The sequence below is a fragment of the Pieris rapae genome, chromosome 14, assembly GCF_905147795.1.
Source record: "Pieris rapae chromosome 14, ilPieRapa1.1, whole genome shotgun sequence".
In the NCBI taxonomy this organism is placed as follows: Eukaryota; Metazoa; Arthropoda; class Insecta; order Lepidoptera; family Pieridae; genus Pieris; species Pieris rapae.
In genome coordinates, this window is record NC_059522.1 from 5,869,337 (window position 1) to 5,894,501 (window position 25,165).

Below are 25,165 nucleotides of genomic sequence, written 5' to 3' on the forward strand. Positions count from 1 at the left end.
GGTCGAAGCATATGACCCAGATCTCGACAGGAACGAACCCCAGAATATTGTCTATTCTCTGGTCAAACATGAACAAAAGGAGTTCCTTCAAATAGACAATGATGGATGTCTTCGCCTGACCAAACCATTAGACAGGGACCAACCTACCGGCTTCACTCGATGGCAGATCCTAATCATGGCCGCTGATCATGGCGGAAGACTTGGTTCTGACAGCCTACGGTCCACTACTGAAGTTATATTGGAGCTAACTGATATCAACGATAACGCACCGTTTCTTACCAATGTAAGTAGTTTAATATTTTTAACATTTATTTTTCAGGATAGGCCTTTAAATATTATGTAAGCAGATTTACTACAATTAAAAGAAAACTCATTTCGTTTTAAAGCATAGACTCTGTGCGGGTGATACATATGTGTAAGAAAGTAAATAATTACTATTGTCTTAATTTCAAAACAAGAAAATCAAAGAACCCCCAACTCCTTAGTGTTTACATAGTACCTCCTTATACACAATATTACTTTAAATTTTGAATAATGTAACACATTCCAACAATACTTCGTGGATTTGACAAAGCAGCTTTAATTCTTCTTCAAGACTGAAATTAAAAACAAATTTTATTTTATTTTTAATACCTATTCTTTTATTACTGATTCTGTATAAGATTATTCTTTTCGATTCGATCAAAGCAATGTTATTCAATCCCTTGGAATTCTTAAATGTTCTCAAATTTCTTGCTTCTGTGATTTAGGTCCGTTTAAAAAGATTCGACCGTTTCGTCAGAACTATTTGTCATTGGAGTTTATTCATATAATCAAACATTAGAACAATAAGATATAAAGCATTTACCAGGCTGTGTGTTTAATATGTGTATTCCTTGACTTGGATAGGTGAATTCATTTGTGTTTATACAAAATATACTGAAAGCTAACAATGTACAAAAAAATACGGTGGCACTACATCATTTAGGTCCAAGCCTCAGGTTTCTGTATCTGTTTCGTGATCATTTATTTTTCTCAACAGACAAGAAGGGAACCTTCTGAGCTGTTAGTTCTAAGGTAGGTCGGTTTCGTCACGATGTTTTACTTCCTCTGTAAGAGCGAGTATTTGCACAGCCAGTGATCGAAGCTACGACCTCAATGAGTAGAGCCACATGCACGAAACCACTAGGCCAGCACTACTTGCTGCAAATAATATACTGCCCGCTATTGACTTCCAAACTGGTAGCAAATGTAAATTAAGAATTAATTTAACTTCTTTTCTGTCGTTCATATGTGAACTTGTTACCTGTATGAAGAAAGTTGATTTTGACTTTTGACAACACAGTTTTAAGTATGGTATAAATGCATACTTCTCACTAATTTCATTCAGGATTGAGCCAACATCGGCTAAGGTAGTTAAACCTGATTACTCGCCTGAGCTTTCTGGGTTGAATGCCTTGTGCGACTCCCGGGGAGCTCACTGCAGTGCTGGACGTCATTCATTCAGAATGTGTGTAGTCTAGCACCGCAGGCGGTATGGAGGGTCCAGGAGGAAATTTCAGTAGGTCGGGCTTCTCCCCTCTGGTTAGGACAGGGATGAAGAGATAGCCATCCCCACAGTCCCCGCGATAGTGACTGCATTTATGCATTTTTACCTCCTTTATAAAAATTAAAAAAATCAAACCTGAATTTAAATTCATTTCTTAACTTTGATTATTGTTTTTAAATTAAATGAAGCAACTATAAACATTGAGTTTATTGACAGGGGATTTATGCATTACACGAATAAAGATTATTAGAATTCCCTCATCGCTAATCTTGAAAGTCAATAGGGCCTAAGTAAGAAATTAGTTAAAGTCATTTATTCAAATTTATGTTGATTGCCGATCCGCTAAAAAACTCTTCGGATGTTTACTCCGACTTCAGTGAAATATTCGAGAGCTTCCTTTAATCTCTGCGTGAAAGTGGATTTTATTACTTTTGTTACTTCTTTTAAGTCGTTATTTTTTCGAATGAATTTTTATCTCGTTATGTTTCATCAGTAGTTTATTGTTAATTGGAATATGTTTGTTTATATATTTCTTCTAGTTTTTTTAATTGACTTCAACGTATTCGACGTGAATTTTTTAAATATGTAGTGGCGACCTTCATTCGTCTGGGCATTTTTTCTATTAAAATAAAGCATATGTTATTTTATGGTGAAGTAATGTTTGAAATTGGTTCAAGTATGTTTGAATTCATACACCTCCAAAAATACGAATTTTATTTTTTATTTTTAAAATACTATCTTTACTACTAAATATTTAATGAATTAATAATTATTCGACAAATTACCTATACTAATCGTACCACAATATCACCAAGAGTGTTAAATCAAGTGTTATTAGTGTAATAAATGTTAATGGGAATGTATTATTATAAACTCGTTATTACATAGATTACGACTATTGATGAAATTGCTCTCGACTAAAAATCTAGTTTGTCACGTGATCATTTTAAAATCTGTACTAAGAAAATTACATTATCGTCAATAAAATAAATTATTATTTATTAAAATTATAAAATGTTATAAAAATTAAAGAAAAACTAAGCTGTACACGTATGGTTATAGGTTGGTGTTAAATATAATTTACAGCAGGCGCTAACAATTTATACAATATCAAGATATGCATTTTAAACGTACAATAGAGTAAATATCGAATTAATATTAGGTGAATAGCACGTTTGTCAAAAATAATCAACTTGAAATAATAACAAGCAACAAACCAATACGTAAAGATTCCGTTCAAAGTTAATTACGAACGAGTAAAAGAACACGGCAAAGCCGATCTCTTTCAATATTCACTTAAATTTGCAATTTTCCCTCGAAACATGAGTTTCGTTTAGCGATCTCTTGGGTACGGGCCGTTAATTTTTCATGCAAATCCCTCTATCTATGAAAGCTCAATTTGTTTTCCGATCCTTTAGACTTCAGGTATTTTCCATTTCCCTCACTATCTACGAGGATTTAAATAATACACGGCTGGTCCGCTGGCTTAAGGCTGTAATGTGGTTTGAGTAATAGAGATTTATTTTGGGATCGGGTTAGAAATATGTAATACATGAGAGTATGAGAAAATGCTCGCGGCTAGTGATACTTTTTCTTAGATCTTTTAAAATGTAAGAATCTCAGTCACATCTGTATTATTAAATATGTCTCAATAATTAAAATCGTTTATTTTTATACGACTCATTATACTTTATGGGCGTACCAAAGTGATAATACATATTTTTCCCAGATTGTGAAATAAAAATATTTATAGTACCGCAGCCAACAGGTAGTAAGAAATGAAACGTCATCGATCCAAGACATTTGCCTAGCTGCTTGATAAAATGGCTGAACATCTTTCAGGCCGTTAGTTAAACGGCGCCGATTAGTTAAAAGGCTAGGCTGTTAATTGAACGGCTAATTTATCTACGTGGCTGCGACACATAAATAATATTGTATTTATAACTTATAACTTGTTTATTTTCAGACGCAACCTGTGATATGGTATGAAAATGAGCCTCCCGGTCAGGTGGTTATTCTCAGTGCAAAGGACTACGATTCAACTGAGAATGGACCACCATTCACCTTCGCACTCAACGAATCAGCTAGCTTCGATATTCGCTCCAAGTTCCATATACAAGGTAGGTGAAATCAATGCAACCAAGTAACGCCATTGCAACGGTGAGTCAAAATACTCTCGGTCACCACTGCTGTTTTATTTTTTGTATAAAAAAATACCCGGATTGCAAACTGTTCCAAATTTAAAATAGAGTTTTGACGAATGCTTTTTTAGCACTTCGATCCTCTTAGCGATGACGCATAATTTTGCATAAATTCAGAAAAAGCACTGAATTTTTCAGATAGCTTTTCTGTTACTGATTGAGTGAACTGACCTAAATTGCAACTAGGCTGACTAAAATGATTAAAATGAAATTTACGGTTGAACACAAATTTTTGCAAATTGTTCACGTTTCCATCTGTTATTATATGCTTTAAGCATTTTGCATCTGATCGAAAACCACATACAATCTCGGTTTTTAAGTATTTAACCTTAAAAGCTTGATAGATAGATTATATACAATAACGAAAAAATAAACAATGATCACTCACCTAATAGGGCTTAGATCAGGGATGTTTCTATATATCATGAGTTCTGTAGATATATAGATTAAGAGTCAATGGCCTCGGGAAAAATTTTTAAACTAAGAATTAGGTAAATAATTGAAAAATTACCACTAAGCGCCATTAAATAGGATTCAGCAATTCTAAAAATGTAAAATGACTAGTTAACAATTTCCGCAGACGCGGCTTACAATTATCAACACGCAAATTGTTCAAATTGAATTGGCACTGGAGAAACAAAGTTAGCAGTTTAGCTTCGAGCGACATTTATTGAGATTTAACTACATTAAAATAGATTAAATTCAAAATAAATTTATTTATTTTAATTTTACTATATTTAACTAATGTTTGGGGTGCATTATCAAGTAACGATTAGATAAGTTAATAACTTGGACTAATATATGGCAGGACTTCCAATTCAAATCGTATCAAAGTTGTCACGTGACTAGCACGAAATACTGTCATTATAGTCTTATTAATAGAGAAATAAAGGTTAAATTTTTTCTAGATCTTAAGTAAAAAATGTTGAGGATTCTAGATAATAACAAATGGGTAGGCATGACAATTACAGTTCCTTCATTTTTACATTTATATTTTTACAGGCAACATTCTGTCTACATTGGTATCTTTCGATCGCGAGCAACGAAAGGAGTACAAAATTCCTGTAGCAATCACAGATTCTGGGACACCCAGATTAACCGGGGTGTCGATTTTACACGTTGTAATTGGTGACAGGAACGACAACCCAATGTCTTCTGGCGAAAGCAACATCTTCGTTTACAATTACAAGGTAAGAATTTGACGACATTCTTAAGCCATTCATAAAACTTCACCCTTGCAGATTAAGGGCCTGTTTCACAATGTATGGATGAAGTACCAAATAGCTATGCAACACATAAATTATTCGAAAGATAAAAGCTCCGAATAAGATACTTCGCATTTCATAACGAATAGCGCTATCTGACAGTCGTGAAACGCAAAAAAAACTGTTTATCCTACGAATAAGTAATAAATAACTTATTTGGAACTTATCCGGACATTGTGAAACAGACCCTAAATGAATCGAATTTATTTTTAAAACAAATAACATATGAGATAAGAAGACAACAATTGTATGAACCATCCAGTACAATCAAAAGAATTAATTTACAGAAATAAAATGAAAATAGTACTCCTATGCAGCTGTTCATTCCAATATAAAACCTCAAATAACATTTCTCTAATACAATGAAGAACGTTCTACTAAGTGTTCTTTGTTAATAGTGTTTAAAATAAATCCAAAAGGAATTTATTGATACTGGTTTTTATGATTAGATAAAGTCAAAACATTGTTTTATTCCAGTAATAATTAAAATACACTCTCTTTCAGGATATGATAGAGTTCTGTGTTATTTATGTCTTTAAAACAGATGTAAAAAACGTATTCAGTCAAATGTGATATAAATGTTAGGTGCATATTTAATAGTACCTTACACACTGTATTTTTTAAATATCTGGTTTTGTTCATTAATTTCGCTGAGTTGAAATTAAGAATAATATTCTATGTAAAGTGTACGAAGGAATGATTCTTGTGTTAAAGCGTGGCATAAATTCCTTAAATCTGCGCCGTAAATCGTCTAGATAAAGCCTGAAAATCATTGTTCCTCCCGAACGTGAACTACAATTACGTAAATAAACAATTTAATAGAACATTGAGTTGTTAGTCTATTAACACGATTTAGGGACGACTAATTGCAATTTCGGAATAACTTGAAATGTTTGGATTTAAGTGATGTTTATTTTGTATATTAAAGTGATATCACATTATTGGTTTTAACAAGTTCGTAACCCTGAAGTCTATTACGGGATTACTGTATGTTCTAAATTTAAAATACTTTATATTTATTTTGAATTTAGAATTTCGTTCTGGCATGTTGATTTTTTACGAACACTGCCGCAGACTTTAGAATCGATGTTCAACAAATTCTGAAGACAAATGGTGTTTAATTAAATGTATTTTCCTCAGACGGAAACTTACTTCAATGAGCTATACCGCTGGCCGTATTACGTGAGTATTGGCACTTGGTATTGTAATTATTGATTTCTTTTCAACCTCCTTTTGTTTGTACTGGATGGTAGTCCTTATTGGTTGTTCTTCTGATTTCAGTCTTCCTATAACTTAATGTTAAACTTTTTTTTAATTTTTGTTCTTGTTTTTTTTTCGTTTCGTTCGTTTTTGATATTACTTCCATTATCTTTAGGTTACAACTGGTTTATTTGTCAACAATTTTGGGCCTGTTGGCCTCTTGTATTTCGACGGAATAGAAATATTCAGCTATATCTAAATATTATTAAGGAATATAAATGTGCTCATATTTCATAACAATTCGTTCAACAATAAATTCTCGCAGTAACTTAGGTGATCATAAAAATAAAATTTACATTGAGCAATGCGGCAAGTAGCAAATGAAATACGAAAATGTCTTCAAGACCCGGCAACACATTTATAGCTGTTTACAAACCACCGTAAAATACTTTACGATTTTTCGTATCTGGAGGATGTTATCACCGTGCAAGTTTTTGAAAATTTTCTGGCAATATGAGCGAGAAAAATAAGTTAAATGTTTGTAAGTGCTTATGATGCTGTATGAAGGGAAATATAATTGTTACCAACACCCACACATTCAAATTATTTAAAAATAGAATATTATTTCCTCGATGTATACATACATATTCGTAAATTACGCTAATATAGGCACTACAACCTTTTTTTAGGTCTGATACTCAGACTGAATCTGTTCCGTGATTATTTCTTATTACTTATAAATAAAGGTTAGCTATTATTAATAAAGGTTGATCACCCTGATCATCCTTCTGTGATACACGCCGACATTTTAAACTGATGAATGAGAGTCGCATGCTAAAGCCACTAGACCAACACTAATTTCAACTAATATAGTGACGGAAAAGCTCCTACCCCGTCTTAGATGTCATAAAGCCAAACCAGATCTTTGAAGTCTGGCCGGATATGAACTAAACTTTAAACGATTTACGGGTAGATCGCATAGTTTGCCAAATTCAACAATGGAAAACATGAAAGTTAGTGCGTCTGGTATCTTAGATATATATATATATATTATAATATTAGGTTTTAAAATAATCATGAAACAGATTTAGAAATCTGAGGCCAGCTTGTAGCGCCACTGATTTTTTTTAAATACTTGAACTGGTTCACCAAATGTGTTGATTTGCTACGCAAAAATATTTTAGTTTAGAAAATGATAATTTACCGTGTACCTATTCGTAATACTTTGACCACTTTACCACCACTATGTAGAACCAACAGCTCACTGGAGCATTTTCAAACCAATTCGACTCAGGGTCCTCCAAGAAAATAGCGCACCAACTCTTTAAAGGCAACACACTTGCGAACGTCTTGACTGTTTGCCCCTTGTTATATTAAAAAATAAGCAAAACTAGTGTTTTAAGTCTGATGACAGCTATTCTATTGTCGTATATTTACATCGGCAGGTACATAGTGCTTGAGGTAGATTTAAATCTACCCAACATAAAACTCTTAAAATGCTTACGGGTGGCACGCCAAGAATACATTTTTCCAATGAATAATTAACCCAGCCATTATCCAATAAACTTAATAACGCGATAACACCGGTGTTTTATAATAATATGTGACTATTAAAATGTTAATTTCGCCTTAATGAAACCGGCTATAGTGGTGTGTGCGTAAACAAGGATTATATTATGTGGAGGCAGTTTTTACTACCACCCCTCCCATTTCGCTAAGTTACGATGCTTGTTTTATTCTTGACTACCTTTAGTGATACTAGAAGGATTTTGTTTTATTAAATCTTCCTTTGTTTTGCCTTTGTGACGATATAATAGACTATGGATTTTCAAAGGAAAAATACTTTATAATCAGACTTGAATTATTGCTTTTTGAACTTTATAAAATATAACACAAAACAAGTGAATGTCTGCAAAACTTGATATAATAAATCGACGTTTCAAACAATTTAATTTTTTATCTACCCAACTTTGTTTGTTTTGCCTTGGTGACTATGGATTTTCAAAGAAAAAATACTTAAACTAACTAAACTAAACTAATACATAAAACAAGTGAATTTTGTCTGCAAAGCTAGGTATATTAAATCTACGTTTCAAACAATTTAATTTTTATCTACCCAAGCATAATATAATGCTTTGCATAATTAATAAGTTACCGGTATTCGATATATTTTTACTATCATGAGTTGAATTTCGATTATCTTTTATACAGTTAATTTAATAAATCAATGGAATTGAACAGGATTGAACAATAGTCGCTTCGCAAAGGCGGTGTGACATCTAACCAAATTAATTAGTCGACGACTTAGCCACTGTCTCGCTTCTAATGAACTAGATATTTACCAACAACAAACGTTATAAGGATTATTTTAATAATTGCACTAATGTACACCTTGCTAAAAGGACACATGAATGTAATAAAAAAAATTATCTCTTTGTTTCACAAAATAATATGGTGTATCACAAAATGTTACATTAAAAAACCGCTGTGGACTGTATTGATGTAACCATAGCAGTCTTGTTTAGGAGCGCGACAAATGCTTGTATATACATTGATGCAATGAATAAAACCAATAGAGTTAAAAGACTGAATAGATAATATATTGTATGCATAAGGGTAGGCTTTTAAATACGCAAAAGGCTTTAAATAACTCATGAAACGCCTTTTATAAAAAAGTCAGCGGTATTTCGGACAACTGAAAGTAGTGTTCCAATTTTAAAATTATAAAGTCCATGTTTGCTGTATGTAACCCACGCCGTTTTGCACACATCAGTAATTCATGGCATGAACGAATTAAATGAATATTCTTAACACATTTGGAGCATTTTATTGTAAACACGTCCCAATTTCGGTTAATTTATTTAAGATTTAAAGAATATATAGGCGTAGACCGGGAGCTGAAATCTTGGTCGTTATAAAATTTAAAAGGGTTCAGTAATAAATTCAACAATCATCAAATGAATTAGAAAATTAAACCGTTTTATTTACGGAGGGAAATAATGTAGCCCGCATTGTTCCTCATTAAAACCTTTTAAGAGATTTACGTAATTTAATTAAAGCAGTAAAATTGTTTTAATATTTTTTATTAAGTAAGCTTAATTATATTTTTTATTAACTTTAATAAACTCCGTTATCAATAATATATAGACTTTCTTAATTCAATTATTATGACTGAAAGAAAAAGTGATTGATTTGAACCTGATTTTTCATTAAAAAAATCCATTTAATGTTTGCCAAAAATATTTTTTCCTAATTTTTGTTAATTTATTATATATATTCATTTGTTTTTATGCACTTCAAATAGAACATTTCCAAAGCGACCTATATGCGATGCTATAAATTTGTCTTTTACAGGGTGAAGCGCCGGATACGGAAATCGGAAGGGTGTTCGTAAACGATCCGGACGATTGGGACCTTCCGGACAAGCGGTTTATGTGGCTACCGTCATATGAGCAGAGAAGCCCGTACTTCGACGTGCATAGTAATACCGGGATGATAACTATGAAGCAGGGAACGCCGAATGGAACGTATCTTCTACACTTTAACGTAAGTATTTCTATCATTATCAGATAATTTATCTAAACTTAATCTCAATCTTATTTACCGTATTTTAAATACTTCTGTGTTACACGAAAAAGACGTTACCATGGCAAAAAACACTACAAAAACTCAAACATAAAATTAATCCAAGATCTATAATTAGGCTGTCTATAAAGAAAGTAATACTTGCTGATATAGTGGAATAAGTTAATACATAATTAGTTACCTACTATAACTATTAAGTGTATAGTTAAACTATATATATGTGCTAAAACTTAAAGGCAAATACACATTTAAATTAAACTTCTTTAGTAGCTCAACGCGTGCGCTTTTAACAGTCGTGGTTAGCAAACATGTTATTAACATGTGTAGTGTGTACAATATACATACCTTGGCTAAATTTAACATGAAGGGAGTTAATTGAATTTTGCCTATTTTGCTTGAAAACGACCTTCAGGCGACTGTGGATTTAGAGACATCTTAACAATAGGAGACTAGTCTAGTCAAATCTTGTTTGTGGACTACGAGTGTTCTACAGACAAGATTTACATACTTAATAACAATACATTGAATATTAGAATTAGATAGTTTTTATATAAGGTTTAAATTATAGAAATAATTTCTTCAATGATTAAGGGTTTTGTCGAGACTTAACGCTAAGGATGACTCAATCGCTCATTCAAATTTCATTTCGATTCAATCAATCCAGATGGAATGCATTGCTATGGTACTAAAACCACGACTAAAGAAGTATACAAATTATTTATTATTTATTTTATTTACAGAAACATATACATCATCCATACATACCATTACGATAATGTCGAGAAAATATAAAATAAACTAAATATTATATACTTAAACACATGTCGCTACTGTTAATTTACTCGGCGAACATATAAATATGTATATATACATATTTATATATAAATATGTATATATACATATTTATATACATGCTGATAGTGTCTCAAACAGCATTCAATAGTCCTTGATAACGGGGATCTGTGCAACATACTGGTTCTTACCCTTGATATTGCAAACAACCTTTGCCTCATCGCCGTCGCACATATGCCATAGGTACAAAATTCTTTGGGAACATAAAATAACACAATATAGAGAAATTTTCCGATACTGCAGACTTCGAAAGACGATGAATGTTAGATGTTGAATATTAAGTATTTACCTACATGGAAATTAAACCTGTCCTCGCTTTTATAATCATTGAACCGGCTAATACAGAGGCAATGCCACGTGCTTTGGGTAGTATAATCGCCAATCTTCACAAAGGTTGTGGTTAAATATTCGACCAGTAATAGTAAATATTTTATCAGCTCCCGGTCTAGAGCGGTTCTCTTGGATTTAGTGGCCGGGAAGTTAATAATTAAATGCTAAGTATTTGCGGTGACCTGAAATTCCGCTCCTTACGCTATGCGTAGGGCGAAAGTTGGCAAACTTTCGTTCAGTAAAAAAAACAAAATTCTGTTTTCCTTTTTTAAAAAAAGGTATTATAACAATCAAGTAACACCAGCGACAGCAGTTGCAAAAAGAGAAATTGAAAATATTTTCTCATTTGAAATCGCACCATAGCTAGCATACATTTCCAGCTGTCAAGTTATGACTCCTTTAAAAGTTCAACAATATAAATATAGATTGAATGAAAACAGTGTTTCCATATCTGCATCATAGAAAGAACTTTTATTTAGGATTTAGACGCAGCTTTAACATGAAAAGCTTTTACGTATTATGTTAAAAGTTATTTTAGTGTTAGCAGCCCTACGTCTACGTTTAACAGGTCCATTGATTTTGCTAACACATTTTTGCGTTTAGTTTTCATTTGTATGATTTAAATCGCACTCGGGTTCGGTCAGTGCATTTCGCGCCGACATACATTTTATAAGTTTTTTTAATGATTGTAGATTATTTTTATAATATTTATTATATATAAAACAGTATAACTGGGAACTTAACGTTATTCTGTTTTATATATATATATACTTATATCGTTTTGACAAGAATTCCTATCTCCAATAAAAAATTTTGACCGACTAGGCATCCCTAGCTAGTAAACGAAATTGGTTGGACATAATTAGTCACGTAATTAATAAAAGAACTCTATATTTAACTAATTATGGCTTATGGCACTTATTGTGAACGTGGGGCATTCTGTGTTTTAATTGCGATTTTAAAGCAAAAAAAACAGTATCATCGGGAATCAAGACTTAGTTATACAATATCACTAATTTAAACGTCTGCTACTATACATAGATGCATAAATATATAGACGGATTCCTAGTACACTTAAAATTCACAAATCTATTTTAATGTTAAAAATGTATCTAGGAAGTAACCTACTTCGTTTAGTAACTTTACTAACATTCAAAAAAGGCTCGATAAATATAAAATCAAGCAGTTGTTATAAACATTGTATGCTCCAGAGAATAATGCTTGAATGCAGATTGTAATATAATATTCTCGGCGTTATAAATATCACGTTTTTTGTCCGTTGGGAATATTCTTTTTTACTATGTCTGTATTGTTATGGAAAATTTGATGTTTCGAATTTCAACAAGTACGTTTTAATGATGTTTATGACTTAAAAAAAATTAATAGATATCGTCTTTTGTTTCATTGTAATTTTCAGCACAAAATCGTCTAATACGAATTACTAACTTCTACTTGACGCGATTAAAATCAAGTTCACGAAAGCTTCATATTATAAGTTGTTCAGTGTCGCATTTGAAAATATCCTAACACAATAATTAATTCCTCTGTTTGTATATTTTGTATTATTATGATATTTTTTGATGAAATGGTATCTACGCCTGCTATGTTAGGTAATCACCCAATATTAAGAAACGCACAAACAACACTGTGACAATAGTCGTTACGGATATGAAATACATAGTTTTTTTTTACTTACACGATGTTTAGTTTAATTCAGTATAACACTCAGACATTTTTTATTTTCTTCAAAATTATTGTTATACATAACGTATATTCCTCTCGTTTAAACTATTCAACATTTTTCACAACACTGTGGTGGTTACATAAATTTTGTCACAACCACATTTTTTATGATTAAAGTTTATTATTTAAAAAATAAAATATTATCCAAGTGCAAGTAGTCATACTGCAACCCTTATTAACTTCAGATTTCCACATGTTTTATGTTTATTTCTTTATATACATAAGACGATTTATCGAACGAGATGCCGGTTTCTTCACTATGTTTTAGTTCACAAAACGTTTGTTTAATAAAAAATATCAGTTGGTACACAGACAGACTTTATTAAAACCTTAAAACGTAGCTTCTTACTAAATAAATCTTCATTATATCTATGCAGTGTTTGCAAAAGTACAAATACATTTTTTTATTTTAATAGGTGACAGAAGAAAATGAACCATTAGTACCGTTCCATTGGGTGGAAGCTACAGTGAATGTGACCATCAAGGAGATCCCAGAAGAGGCAGTGGACAAATCTGGTTCCATCCGGTTCATAAATATAACCGCTGAAGAGTTTATTATTCCTGAAGCCGATGTAAGTATACACTTTTAATAGTAATTAATTATGTACAGCATTTAATATCGCTTGTAATGAAGCTTGGTGTATCATTAAACTGTTTTAATTAAAACACCCGTTTAGCGCCGAATTGTAAAAAAACGAAAATTGAACGACTGAATCTATGTTACTATGTTTATCAAATTTAAATACCCACTCAAGTTAGTGGTTTCAATTGGAACTTTTATGTGTACTTTTGAAAATTCCCAGGTAATTAATTTAAGTATTATTAAAGATATGTAGTAGTATGTATACGATTTGCATTTTTCTGTTACTTGCCCTCTATTGACACCAGTTGCCTGGAAGACATTTCTGTTAACTGCCTGTTGAACTCACCTTTTTATCTGAATAGACATGTTTTGTGAGAGAGAAGTTTGAATACTTGCTCTCATATTTTTTTTTCTTAACAACCAATTGGCATATCTCATTGAAGATCAAAAAAAAAACATTGGCCTATATATCTCCATAATTTCCCTTTTGACATTTTCGCTAAAATAATTTCCTAGAGTAACATTCACGATTCCACTTTTAAAAAAAATAATAACATGTTTATTCACGTCTATGAACGTATGATAGCCGTTACAGCCCTGTTCATCACAATTTGTTTTGATTGAGACCAGACCAGTAGTTCTTAAGCTAAGCACGTTTACCCTAATAAATTCATAGCCTTTTACAATCGCAATATATTAGAATGATTATTAAAGTTTTATGTTACTATTGATCAGGGCCGGATTTAAGTGCATTTAAGTGTACGTAACTAATGATGCACTTCCATAATGAGTAGTCAAATTATAATATTGTTAAAAATATGTCGCACCTTAAAATTCGTAATCTCAAAACGTGTTGTCTAATACAAAATGTTATCTTAAATATTCTGGAACAAAATTAAGCTCGTAAAGGCACTTTAGATCTTAACAGAATATACCTACGGATAAACGTTATGAACTTATGTGACCTCACCTCCTTAGTGACGTCTTCGCTTCAAGGATTTAATTATCGAGACAGTCTAGAATTATTTAAGCTTTTAAACCACTCCTCAAAGTTTTTATAATATGCTAGCTTAGGGCTAAACTTAAATTTATTTTACCTTAACGAATTTTCGTGACATTAAAATATCAATTATTTTTTAATTCAAAATCAGAACACCACGGTTACTTAGTAATGATATGAAACAAAATGATATACAATTTTAAATTTCGAACGCCAAGTTTCAGCTTACGTCACACCAATGGCAAGAACATCAAATCCACTGCATTTTGACCCAAAAATATGCACTATTTTCCAAATCACAAATCACGTTCACGTATAGCTTAAGTGGAATTTAGTCGTGGCCCGGACACGTCCCGGCGAATTGTGAGCAAAAATTACTGCTAAACGCCAGAAACCGCGAAAAGCCGATGCGGTAAACCGCTTCGTAATATACGGTTCCTGTTACGTAATATAATTTGATTATAAATATACGATTATAAAAAGTAAATCAAAATATTTAATAATGGAAGTTGTTTAAGATGATCTCGATTTAGTTTCTTGAAAAAGCTATGTCGTATTTCCAACTCCCGAAATTAATATATACGGCAAATATGTATCTTATATTACATATATTTAGCACATTGTAATTTAGCATATTATAAAACTCTTTAAATGTGTGATACCCGCTACAATAAAATTCGGTATTGCCTCAAGTAGAAAATATTTTTATACACAGCTTTCCGTACATCGTTCATGTCGTTGATTTTTGGGTGTAATTTTTTCTTAAAAAGTTCGCCTTTAACGTACAAGCAGTATTTAATTTATATAAATATCTATCGGCACACAAGTAGCACTAATCAAACAATAGTATATCTAAGACATTTCGTACGAATGGTTTAAACAACCATAAAACTTCACCCTGAAATAAACGTTCAAGAACTACAGTGTTAGGCTACAAAGGTATTCAGCCCAAGACATTATACACTACGCGGTCACTTAGGCGTTTTTACGTTTATGGAGAACTGCCAAGCCCTCGGGAAAGACCTTGACATAACGTCAAACATTACGAACGAAATATGTACTATTGTGTAGTAAATTACATTACTTCAGCTTAAGGCTGTTACTTGTCCTCGAGTTAATACAAATGCGTTGATATTATTATAGGCATTCCTTTCATGCATAAATTATTAAGGAATAATTCAACTATTAAACATATTCTTGTAGAGGCGGAGATTTTATTGAAGTTCCCAAGTAATTGCGCTTGTGTATAGTTTAACTTCTGTTCTGTATTATTTATTGTATAGTAATTAATATGTACGCTGTTTGGGGACATAAATAAATTATATGTATCATATTTCCTATTATATAAAAGTGTTGAACCTTGTAAGTTAGTAGTTGGTTTCGTTTTAGAATCTTCAAACAAGTCTTTGGTCTTCGACCGTTAAATTGTAGTGAATTTCAAATGTAAAAGAGGAAGTTAACATACAACATCTGACATTATAAATTATACATGAACAAGTACCCGTTTTTGCGAATCTAAAACTTCGGTTGATGTGTGATAGTAAGGCGATGTCAATTTAATAGCAGATGGTTGCTGCAGCAGCCATTCACGGGCTCTCTTGGTAGAATGCTTACGCCACCCCAAGTTACCCCAACAGTGACGCGATTACTGGGAGGGGTTTAGTGGGTAGGGCTTTTAGAGAGAGTCCCACAATCTTTGCGGAAATGCATTCCCCTCAATTAAAAAAAAAAGTTGTTTAGTAGTGAGTTGAAGATATTGATATGTTTTTTTTTTATTTCAGGGTACCAGCAAGAAGGACAAATTGCACCGTCGCCTCGCACAGTTGTACAACAAGTCGCTCGATAACGTTGACGTTTTCACCGTATTCAGCAAGATGACAGTTAAAGACGAATTCTTGGATGTACGGTTTTCTGTTCATGGATCCCCGTATTTCGAGCCTGAGAAATTAGATAGCATGGTCATTGGGATACAAGATAAGGTATTTATTTTCTACTTTCACATACATCTGAATTTTGAATCTGAAAATTTCATGAATATCATCAACATGTAAATTTATTATATTATTATTAACCGCTGAATGGACAACCATATTTTCACTCCAAACTTTTACTAAAGAATTTATGATAATTATATAGCACATCTATGTCTTATTAATGCGCGTTTTAAAGAATTCTAAACTATTCCTGAATCAATATTTAATTTAGAATTACAATGCAATTACAACACACTGCTTCGTTCAACCTAATTTAAAAGTCGGGTTCTTGGGTAATTCAAACAAGAAAAATGCGCGTACAATATACGTATCACCAAAACAACAATATGAAAATAAAATTAATCAGATAAAAACTTAGTTTCAAAGTCTAAATTTAGTATTTATTTAAATAGCTTACGTTGAACTTTGGTATCACAGACGTTTGTTATCATTTCTTGAAAATGCACGTTTAATTTCGGACTTAATCAAATTATATTAGAAGTTGTACTTTGCGGGTTGTCATAGACCCCTAGGGGTCAATATAGACCACTTCGGGAATCACTCACGACAAATTATGGTCGAAGATTTTACTACTATGGACTATCTTTAACATGCGTCCATAGTAGGTTTACTCACGTACTTTTAAATATGCTACCTTGTTGAAAATAATATTGAAATTTCCATGTTCTGTAGGTAGTGCTAGTGACCTATTTTCACTAGAACAGTAAGTGCTTACGCCCTCCCTAAGCAATTCCAAGTTCTCTGCGGTTGAAATCGAGTACATATTAAGGGGTCGTGATAAAGATTCATGATCATTTACTTAAATGTAGTGTATTTTAACGTAATACATAGTACTATAATCCTTTATTGTAAACGCGAAGACTTAGTTTACAACGTTGTTTTAATGAATTTAGACGTGATACAATGTAGTCTATTGTCTATCGCTTTCCCAGTTTAAAGAAAAAACCGGTGGCGCTTCAACCAGTTAAGGATTAAGATTTCTGTATATGGTGCTTATTTTTATTTATATTTGGCTAAAGCATGCCGGTTTCCTCACGATGTTTACCTTAGGTATTAAATTCGCATATTTTTTTTATATGAAAATTGAGCCTGCCCAAAAAAGGCAGTCATTGCAGCCCATACACACCCATTTTTAGTGGGTGCGCTGCCGGCCTTTGCGGGAGGAGTTCATTCGAATTTTGATATCTAGACAGAAAATCAAATTGGTGTACAGACGGATGTGGTTTGCACGTTAAGCCGAAAAAAATTCAATTTTCAATTTTTTTTACAGCACCTCACAAATAAAACTTTAGTGTTTTCAACCTCTCGCCAAGAATGCTTTTTTATTCTGCAATAAGTAAAAACCAAACTAAACGTTTAATATTTAATACGAATAAGTTTATTGTGTATCGCCTTTAACTTGTTCACACCAGTTAAAGGCATATTCAGTCCATTCTCCATCCAGTCAACCAAAGCATCTCAAGTCAAGTTTATTTTATTTGAATGCACTAATTTCACGTATAATTTAATTATAACAAAATAATTATACTCTGGCATTGAGAGTGTCCATGGGCGGCGGTATCACTTTACATCAGGTGAGCCTCCTGCCCATTTGCCCCCCCTGTTCTATAAAAAAAAAACTCATCAGTCGGTTATACTAAACTCTAATTACGTTCTCACATAAAGTTGTTTAAAGTTTGCACTAGGGAATGCTTTCTAGGAGAAAAATATTTTTCTCTTTAAGCTACGTAACATTTGTAATGACCTCGTTAGTGACATAACGAGTATCGAAGCGCCTTGTCGTGATTTTTGTTAGGAAAATACTGCTGTTTATTGTTAAAACAGCACCTTAATGGTGTTCTGAAAAGGGTTTATGGTCTAAGTAGATTACGAATTATCACCGCGTTTTCGTTGCGTATTTTAGAACTTATAAAAGTCCAGAGTATATGCTTGGCTGTTTACAAAATCAATTTAAATACTGAAACATTGACCATACAACAAAATTTTATTGAATTAATTAGAAGTTTCCAGAACGGTGATTCCATACTAAATGCACGACATAAAATTCCTTACATTCTGTGAATACTTAGTTCAAATGTTTAATTTTTGTATTGAAATTTGGTATTTGAATTTATTTTAAAGAAACGTATGTGTTCGCAACGTTTTTGCTGTAGATAAAAAAATAGTCACGGTTTCCAACATTCTTAAAGCATTTGAAAATATATCTCTATAAAAAATTAAATCTGAGATATGAACTTGTTATTTTGGTGAAACTTTCTGTGAAATACTTTTACGGAAATATTTATGACTTAAAATATACATTTAAAACATATTTTTCATACTGAGTTTCATTTAACGTATTTTTAATTCCTTGATTTTTCATGATAAAAACCTAAGTTTTAATTCATGGCTTAGATGTCATTTAATAGCAAAAAACAAAGGACATGTTTATTTAAAATTAAAAATCTGGGTAGGAAAATAAGACTCTTTTAAACTCAAAATATTTTCTTTCTGTTTTAAACTCTCAGCTACTACTGTCCTATCCTTGAACATTCATTTATATTTTTTTAATAATAAGTCTTATTCATCCACATCTTATTAACATATATTTAACAAAAATAAATAAAATTTCTACTAATCTAAAATGGGTCTCTCCTTTTCCGGGAAAGGCCTTCTTTTCATTTCTTTCAACTTTTTCCACCCTATATTATCTTGTGCCACCGTCATCCTATTTGTACCAGCTACTCTTTCGATCCCGTCAGTTCATCGGTCTATTTTTTTATCCTTGTTCCTTCTGGAAAAGATTAATAAATAGTCTAAAAAACATGCAACCTCTGATGTTTTGACATTTCTTTCTGCTTTGTCAAGTGTCGTTTACAGTACAATACCTTTTGCAGCTGGAAGAAGAGCTCCAAGCAAAGATCTATATGGTGAAAATAGATGAATGTCTAATTGAGAAAGAGCAATGTGAAGACGCGTGTCGGAATGTCTTGACCAAGAATAATGTGCCGCTTTCTGTCTACACCAACACCACGAGCTTTGTAGGAGTATCAGCAAGAGTGGAGTCAGAGTGTACCTGTGACGTTGAAGAGCCACTCGTTTGCTTGAATGGAGGTAAGAGCATCAGAAAACGGAGTTCCGTATGATGGGATGCAACTTGTGTTGTATGTAGTAATTAAATGACAAAGTTGATAAGCGGGCGGGAAGGTGGTATACTTAATAAATATATTTACCAGTTAAACGCGTTTTTTGGACTCTGCAATTGTTTTTTTTTCTATATGGCAACTCCGTTTCCGTCGCGGGTTTTAAAATATTTGCTTATAATGCAACGACTATAAGTTTGGTATGAAAGGTGTAATTTACGTTACGAATAACCACCTTGGGGCCTATAAGTGAACCGCTAGTAAAGCTAAAATATAATGCAGCCTATCATTATTTCTGAATATTTACACCAGTTGAGTAAATTACTCTTTAATTAATTAAAATATATCTTATGTTCTTTGAATTTTTAATAATGATTATGCACGTTAAAAACATATTTTTTTACATTTAACTTTACCTGAAGAAAAGAGTATCAATTATTAAAAGGCCAGCAATTCTCGAGCCATCTATAATAGTGACGGCGGTGCCACATCAGGCACTTGGCTTCCCAATCTATAAATGTGTAATTTCTACAACTAATCCTTCACAGGTACACCATTCGCTGACAAATGCGAATGCCCCGAAGGGTGGAATGGTCCTCATTGTGAGCAAACGTCTATTGCCTTCCATGGCAACGGCTGGGCAATGTACCCATCACCGCCAGCGTGTCACGAAGGCCACGTGACCTTGACTGTGACGTCACACTCTAGTAACAGTTTGATCTTCTACCTGGGACCGCTGAGACGTAACCTACTTTTAGATGTGCAAGGTACGTTATTAAATGGCTAAAACATACTTTTAGGGTCGCTAGGAAGGGATTGCTTATCGATAAGGCTTTTTTTATTTTCGGATCAAAGCTGTTCCTAGCTGGGAAATATTTAACATTTTAGTTCAAGCCTTCAGAAGTTTGTGTTTTATAGCTGCACTATAAAATGTATAAGGTTTTTCCAAAGCCAAATCCTCATCATTTTAAAGTATATTATTTAGAAAATTATAAACACAAATAGTTGTGATATTACTATATGATTATTGTCTGAATAGTCATATCGTTATTGTGTACTTAAAAAATTCAAGTTTTGAAATCTCTCAAAATACCTATCTTAAATTAAATGCCGACATAAAGAAAAGAGCGTATCGAACCACCTGGCATAGGGTATCACTTAACATGAAATGAATATTCACAGAATGATCTCCTACACATTTGCTCCCTGTTCTATAAAAAAATTCTTAACCCAAATAAAAACTATAAATTCCACTAATATCAGCAGTTATCCAATTTCCGTTACCGATAAAGCAGTTTAGACGGTTAACTAGTTTTATTTGGAATCTGTTTCAACAAATGTTGCTATAAATATCGTAAAATGAAAACATATTATAAAGTTTAGTGCAATACGGATTTATGATTGTTATTGCTTTCGTGAAGTTTCTTTTATCTTTATAGTGAATGGGATTAAACGTAAGCTATTTTGAAAATATATTCTTCGAATTCAGATTAAAATGGATGAAGGAAACTTTTAATCTTCTATAATTTGCCTTTACTAAAGACATTATGGCAAATAACGATCTAACCTAATTCACTAATAATGATATTTAAACAAAAGAAGACTGCGTAGAGATCTCTACTGCATTTATCATCAATAGTTTTCCGAGGAGTTGTTCGGACTAATAACTGACTTTCATAAGCGGACGTGAATACAGAATAGAAAATAACATCCGTATCAACTTGAAGAATATATAATCATTTAATACATCATAGCATATAATAATTTAGGCCTCTCAGCTGTAGTAGTGATACTAAATAGTATATATTTGCGGCATTTAAAAATATATCTCTAAACCTTGTTGGTATGATTCCTGAGCCGTACACATATAACACAAAAATCTGACAGTTCTCAATACCTATACAATTTTTGCAATATGGCGTGTGGAAAAAACAATACTGACACTTGGCAAGCTCTCCGTTAAAGCAAATATTCTTTAGGCGGTGCCAAATTGGCAATCTTGTGAAGTGAGGCTACTTAACTAGATCGGTTTGATCTAATTTGTGTCGATTGCAACTGCAAATAAAGCTTTCATCGATTTTTCCACTAGCTAATGCATATAGTTATTTCTAGTCTGATTGTGTATTTATATACAGTATTAAATGTTCTGTATATATTAAAAATTAATAAAATAAATCAGTGGCGCTACAACCTCTTTAGGTCTTGGCCTCAGATTTCTGAATCTCTGTCATGATCATATTTAAATCTAATAGGTAAGTAGGTGATCAGCCTCCAGTGACTGACACACGTCGACGACATATGGGTCTAAGACATGTCGGTTTCCTCACAATGTTTTCTTTCACCATTCGAGCAAATGTTAAATGCACCCATAGAAAGAAAGTCCATTGGTGCACAGCCGGGGATCAAACCTACGACCTCAGGTATGAGAGTCGCACGGTGAAGCCACTAGGCCAACTATCTCTGTATATATTAAGCTATTTTATTTTTTAAGCAAGCTACATTGCTTGCTGGTATAAAAAAGTGTTTTGACACTTTTCATACCAAGAATTAAATTCTCAGCCCATTTATGGACATCACGATATCACCTAAATTAATTCATGGTGCCATAAGGATCATTCACAATATCCCTTGCATCTACAATTTTAGTATCTAGAATTGGTTTTACTCGTTGGGAGTAATAAAAACTTTTGTCACGTAAACGAAAGCGAATTTAGTAAATGTTATTTTATTTTTACTACTTGAATAAGCTGTCTGAAGCAATAACATTTCGGTTTTATTCTTTCCTCAGTCAATGTTTATAAAGGAAGAAAAATACAATTGAACATGAAATTCCAGAATAAATCGCCTAAATCAATCTTACATACACCAAAATTCTATCGTTATCAGCTACGTATTTATTAGCTCTGCAACAATATGGCTCGTATAATACAAATATGTATGACAATTTGTGTATGAAGATAGACGATTTATTTATATTTCATCAACTTTGTCCTAGGTCGTATTGTAAAGATAAATAAATTCCAATACACGGACGTTGAACACAAAAAGAATGCTTCAATTCAAACTAGTACTTCCAGAGATTATCGCGTTCAAGCTACATTCTCGAAAAATTGCACTTTCATGTTACTGCCTGCTAGGCTCGTAATCATCCTTTGTTTCCCGTTCCTCACATCAACACCAGCTATGCTCACTTTTGTATCGCGCAGCGCGTACAATCAACCACCACTGTTTAAGCCTTGAATTGTTAAAGCTATCGCGGAATATACTTAACACGGAGTATAAATAATATCAGAAGAAAATTAGCACACCTCACAGACAACCTCAAAACAATGTGAACATTTTTGTATATATTATGTATTACGTCTTTGTCTATATGTATAATTATTTTTATGTTACATATAACATATGTTAGATGTAGTATCACGAAATATTTAAATAAGCAGTAGTTATCTTCGACATGTTTTTTTAGAGAACATAAAAAAACATGGGGGTAAACGGGTAAGAGGTACTTGATCTTAAGCGAAACCGCTGTCCATGGATACTCTCAATGCCAGAGGGCTCCCTAGTGCGTTGACGACCTTTTAGGAGTTGGTGGACAGTGTAGATTTGAAATACGATTTTTAGTATACAATCAATATTGCAAGTATGCAACCTACAATATACTCGTACTACAAAAACTTACTAAACAACACTTTCTTACGGCTACGCTAGTGGATAATGATTTTTTAATGATTTCGTAACGACTGACAGTCGCGTGCTATGATTTATGAGCATTCGCGTGATAGAACCTTATAAATATTATCAATAGTTACTACGAGCGTATTGTCTATTAATTCTTTAAATAGACGCAATCGTATTAGGAACGATTTTGATTTACACTATATGAACTGAATTTAGTTATATTTCTACATATATGGATCATTTTAGACAAGTCAGCTCAACCAACCCATATTTATGCCATAAATATAACTCAGAGCTGCGAGACCAAGACGGTCGAATTGGCTTAAAGCACTCACAAAATGGCATCAAAAAATACGCTTGACCCATGAATGTTTTTATCTGTCTGTCAACTGTCGAAAATAAGTTTTTTTTATTACAATCTATGCCAATAACAAAGTTAAATTTCAATTCGATTTTAAATCCCTACATAAATTTAAGCCAAATGCTTTAAGAAAGCTCCAGTTCTGAACTTAATATAAAGCTAAGTAGTAAATTCAAAGGGTAAGGTTGCTGACCTAATCTCCTATTCTTGAGCATAAATAATTTAACGCCTCTTTAAGGCTCCAGTTTTCCCTCTTTGACATTTTCGCTAAGATTTATCGCTTAAAATATACTATTTTCGTTAGGGCTTTGAATAGGAGGTTATTTGTGATCATATATATATATAATATGTTACGTTGCACATATAAATCGCCTTAGTACTTCAGTTGTATAGATGTTTGTGGTAAATAAATTATTTATAATTCAAGCATCACATTAAGGGTCTGTTTCACAATGTCCGGATATGTTGCAAAAGAGCTATTTATTACTTATAGGTAGGATAAACAGTATTGTTGCGTTTCACGATTGTCAGATAGCGCGAAATTCTTTGGAACTTCTATCTTCCAAATAATTTATGTGTTGCTATTTGGTACTTTATCCATACATTGTGAAACAGACCCTAAAAATACCGATTTAACGCAAACTTTAAAATTACGACACCAGTTTGAGATACATCACACGACCTCTGTTAAAATCATGCTTTGTGCAATTACTTTATTAAAGCACACCACATCTTATATAATGTTTCGGACATTCGACGAAAAAAATCATGCCTATGTAATCTTTCATCGTATGCGCTGCGAAAACTATTGAATAGAATAAAAAAATGTCCACCCGAGCCGCTAATTAGAATATAGTCATATTTCAATAAAGTCTTTATTTTGTTTAAATACATACTTATTACTTTAATATCAAATATAATTTTAATAACTTCTATATTACGTAATAAACGTTAATAATGCTTTACGCCCGGCTTTCACGTATACTAGGAAACGTTATACTACTCTCATTATACCAACCTCGGTACTATACAGAATTTCCAAAAAAAATTGTATGCAAAAGACCCTTTTTCATAATAATATTTGATTGCAATTTAAAATGAAAAGCCAATATTGCGAAATTCCTATGTTAAGTTACATATACAAAATATTTACTAATTTTTAATTATTTAGCTTTATAAAGACATCAGTTTGGAATGAAAATTTACCAAAGAAGATGATTTAGTAAATATCAATAATTATTTTAATAATTTATTGCCATAGACAGGTTGCATTTGGATGTATTGTTAACTGTATTTATCGTGTGACTTTCAGTTACATGTATATAACTTTAAATCTTAATTCCACCCGTATCACCTCGACGTCTGCCGTTCCACAACTAAGTGTTTTTCAAGGCAGTTTTTGCCGCGCACCACCACTTTGTGGAACCAGCTGCCCACGAAAGTATTTTCGAACCAATTCGACTTAGGGTCCTTCAAGAAAAGAGCGTACCAATTCTTAAAAGGCCGGCAACGCACTCGTGAGCCCTTTGGTATTGAGAGTGTCCATGGGCGGCGGTAAATCACCAGATGAGCCTCCTGCCTTTTTTGCCCTCTGTTCTATAAAAAAAAAAGTACAATAATGATACATCCTACAAAAAAAATAGTCTAGAACATGTTACGTAATCAATTTTTTTTTAATTTTTTTCATTTAAATAACTCGTGCCAAAAATAGAAGATTATA

At 32.5% G+C, this 25,165-nt stretch overlaps 1 protein-coding gene across 1 annotated transcript in view; it reads left to right on the forward strand.

Moving 5' to 3' along the window:
* LOC111001319 (DE-cadherin) overlaps positions 1–25,165 on the forward strand; it is a 166,291-nt gene that overhangs the window by 130,554 nt on the left and 10,572 nt on the right. Inside the window, exons 11-18 of the mRNA XM_045631197.1 lie at positions 2–283; positions 3,495–3,648; positions 4,732–4,919; positions 9,549–9,740; positions 13,121–13,276; positions 16,069–16,266; positions 19,158–19,374; positions 19,952–20,170. Of these exons, the coding sequence (XP_045487153.1) occupies positions 2–283; positions 3,495–3,648; positions 4,732–4,919; positions 9,549–9,740; positions 13,121–13,276; positions 16,069–16,266; positions 19,158–19,374; positions 19,952–20,170 (1,606 nt within the window). The remainder of the gene's footprint in view (position 1; positions 284–3,494; positions 3,649–4,731; positions 4,920–9,548; positions 9,741–13,120; positions 13,277–16,068; positions 16,267–19,157; positions 19,375–19,951; positions 20,171–25,165) is intronic.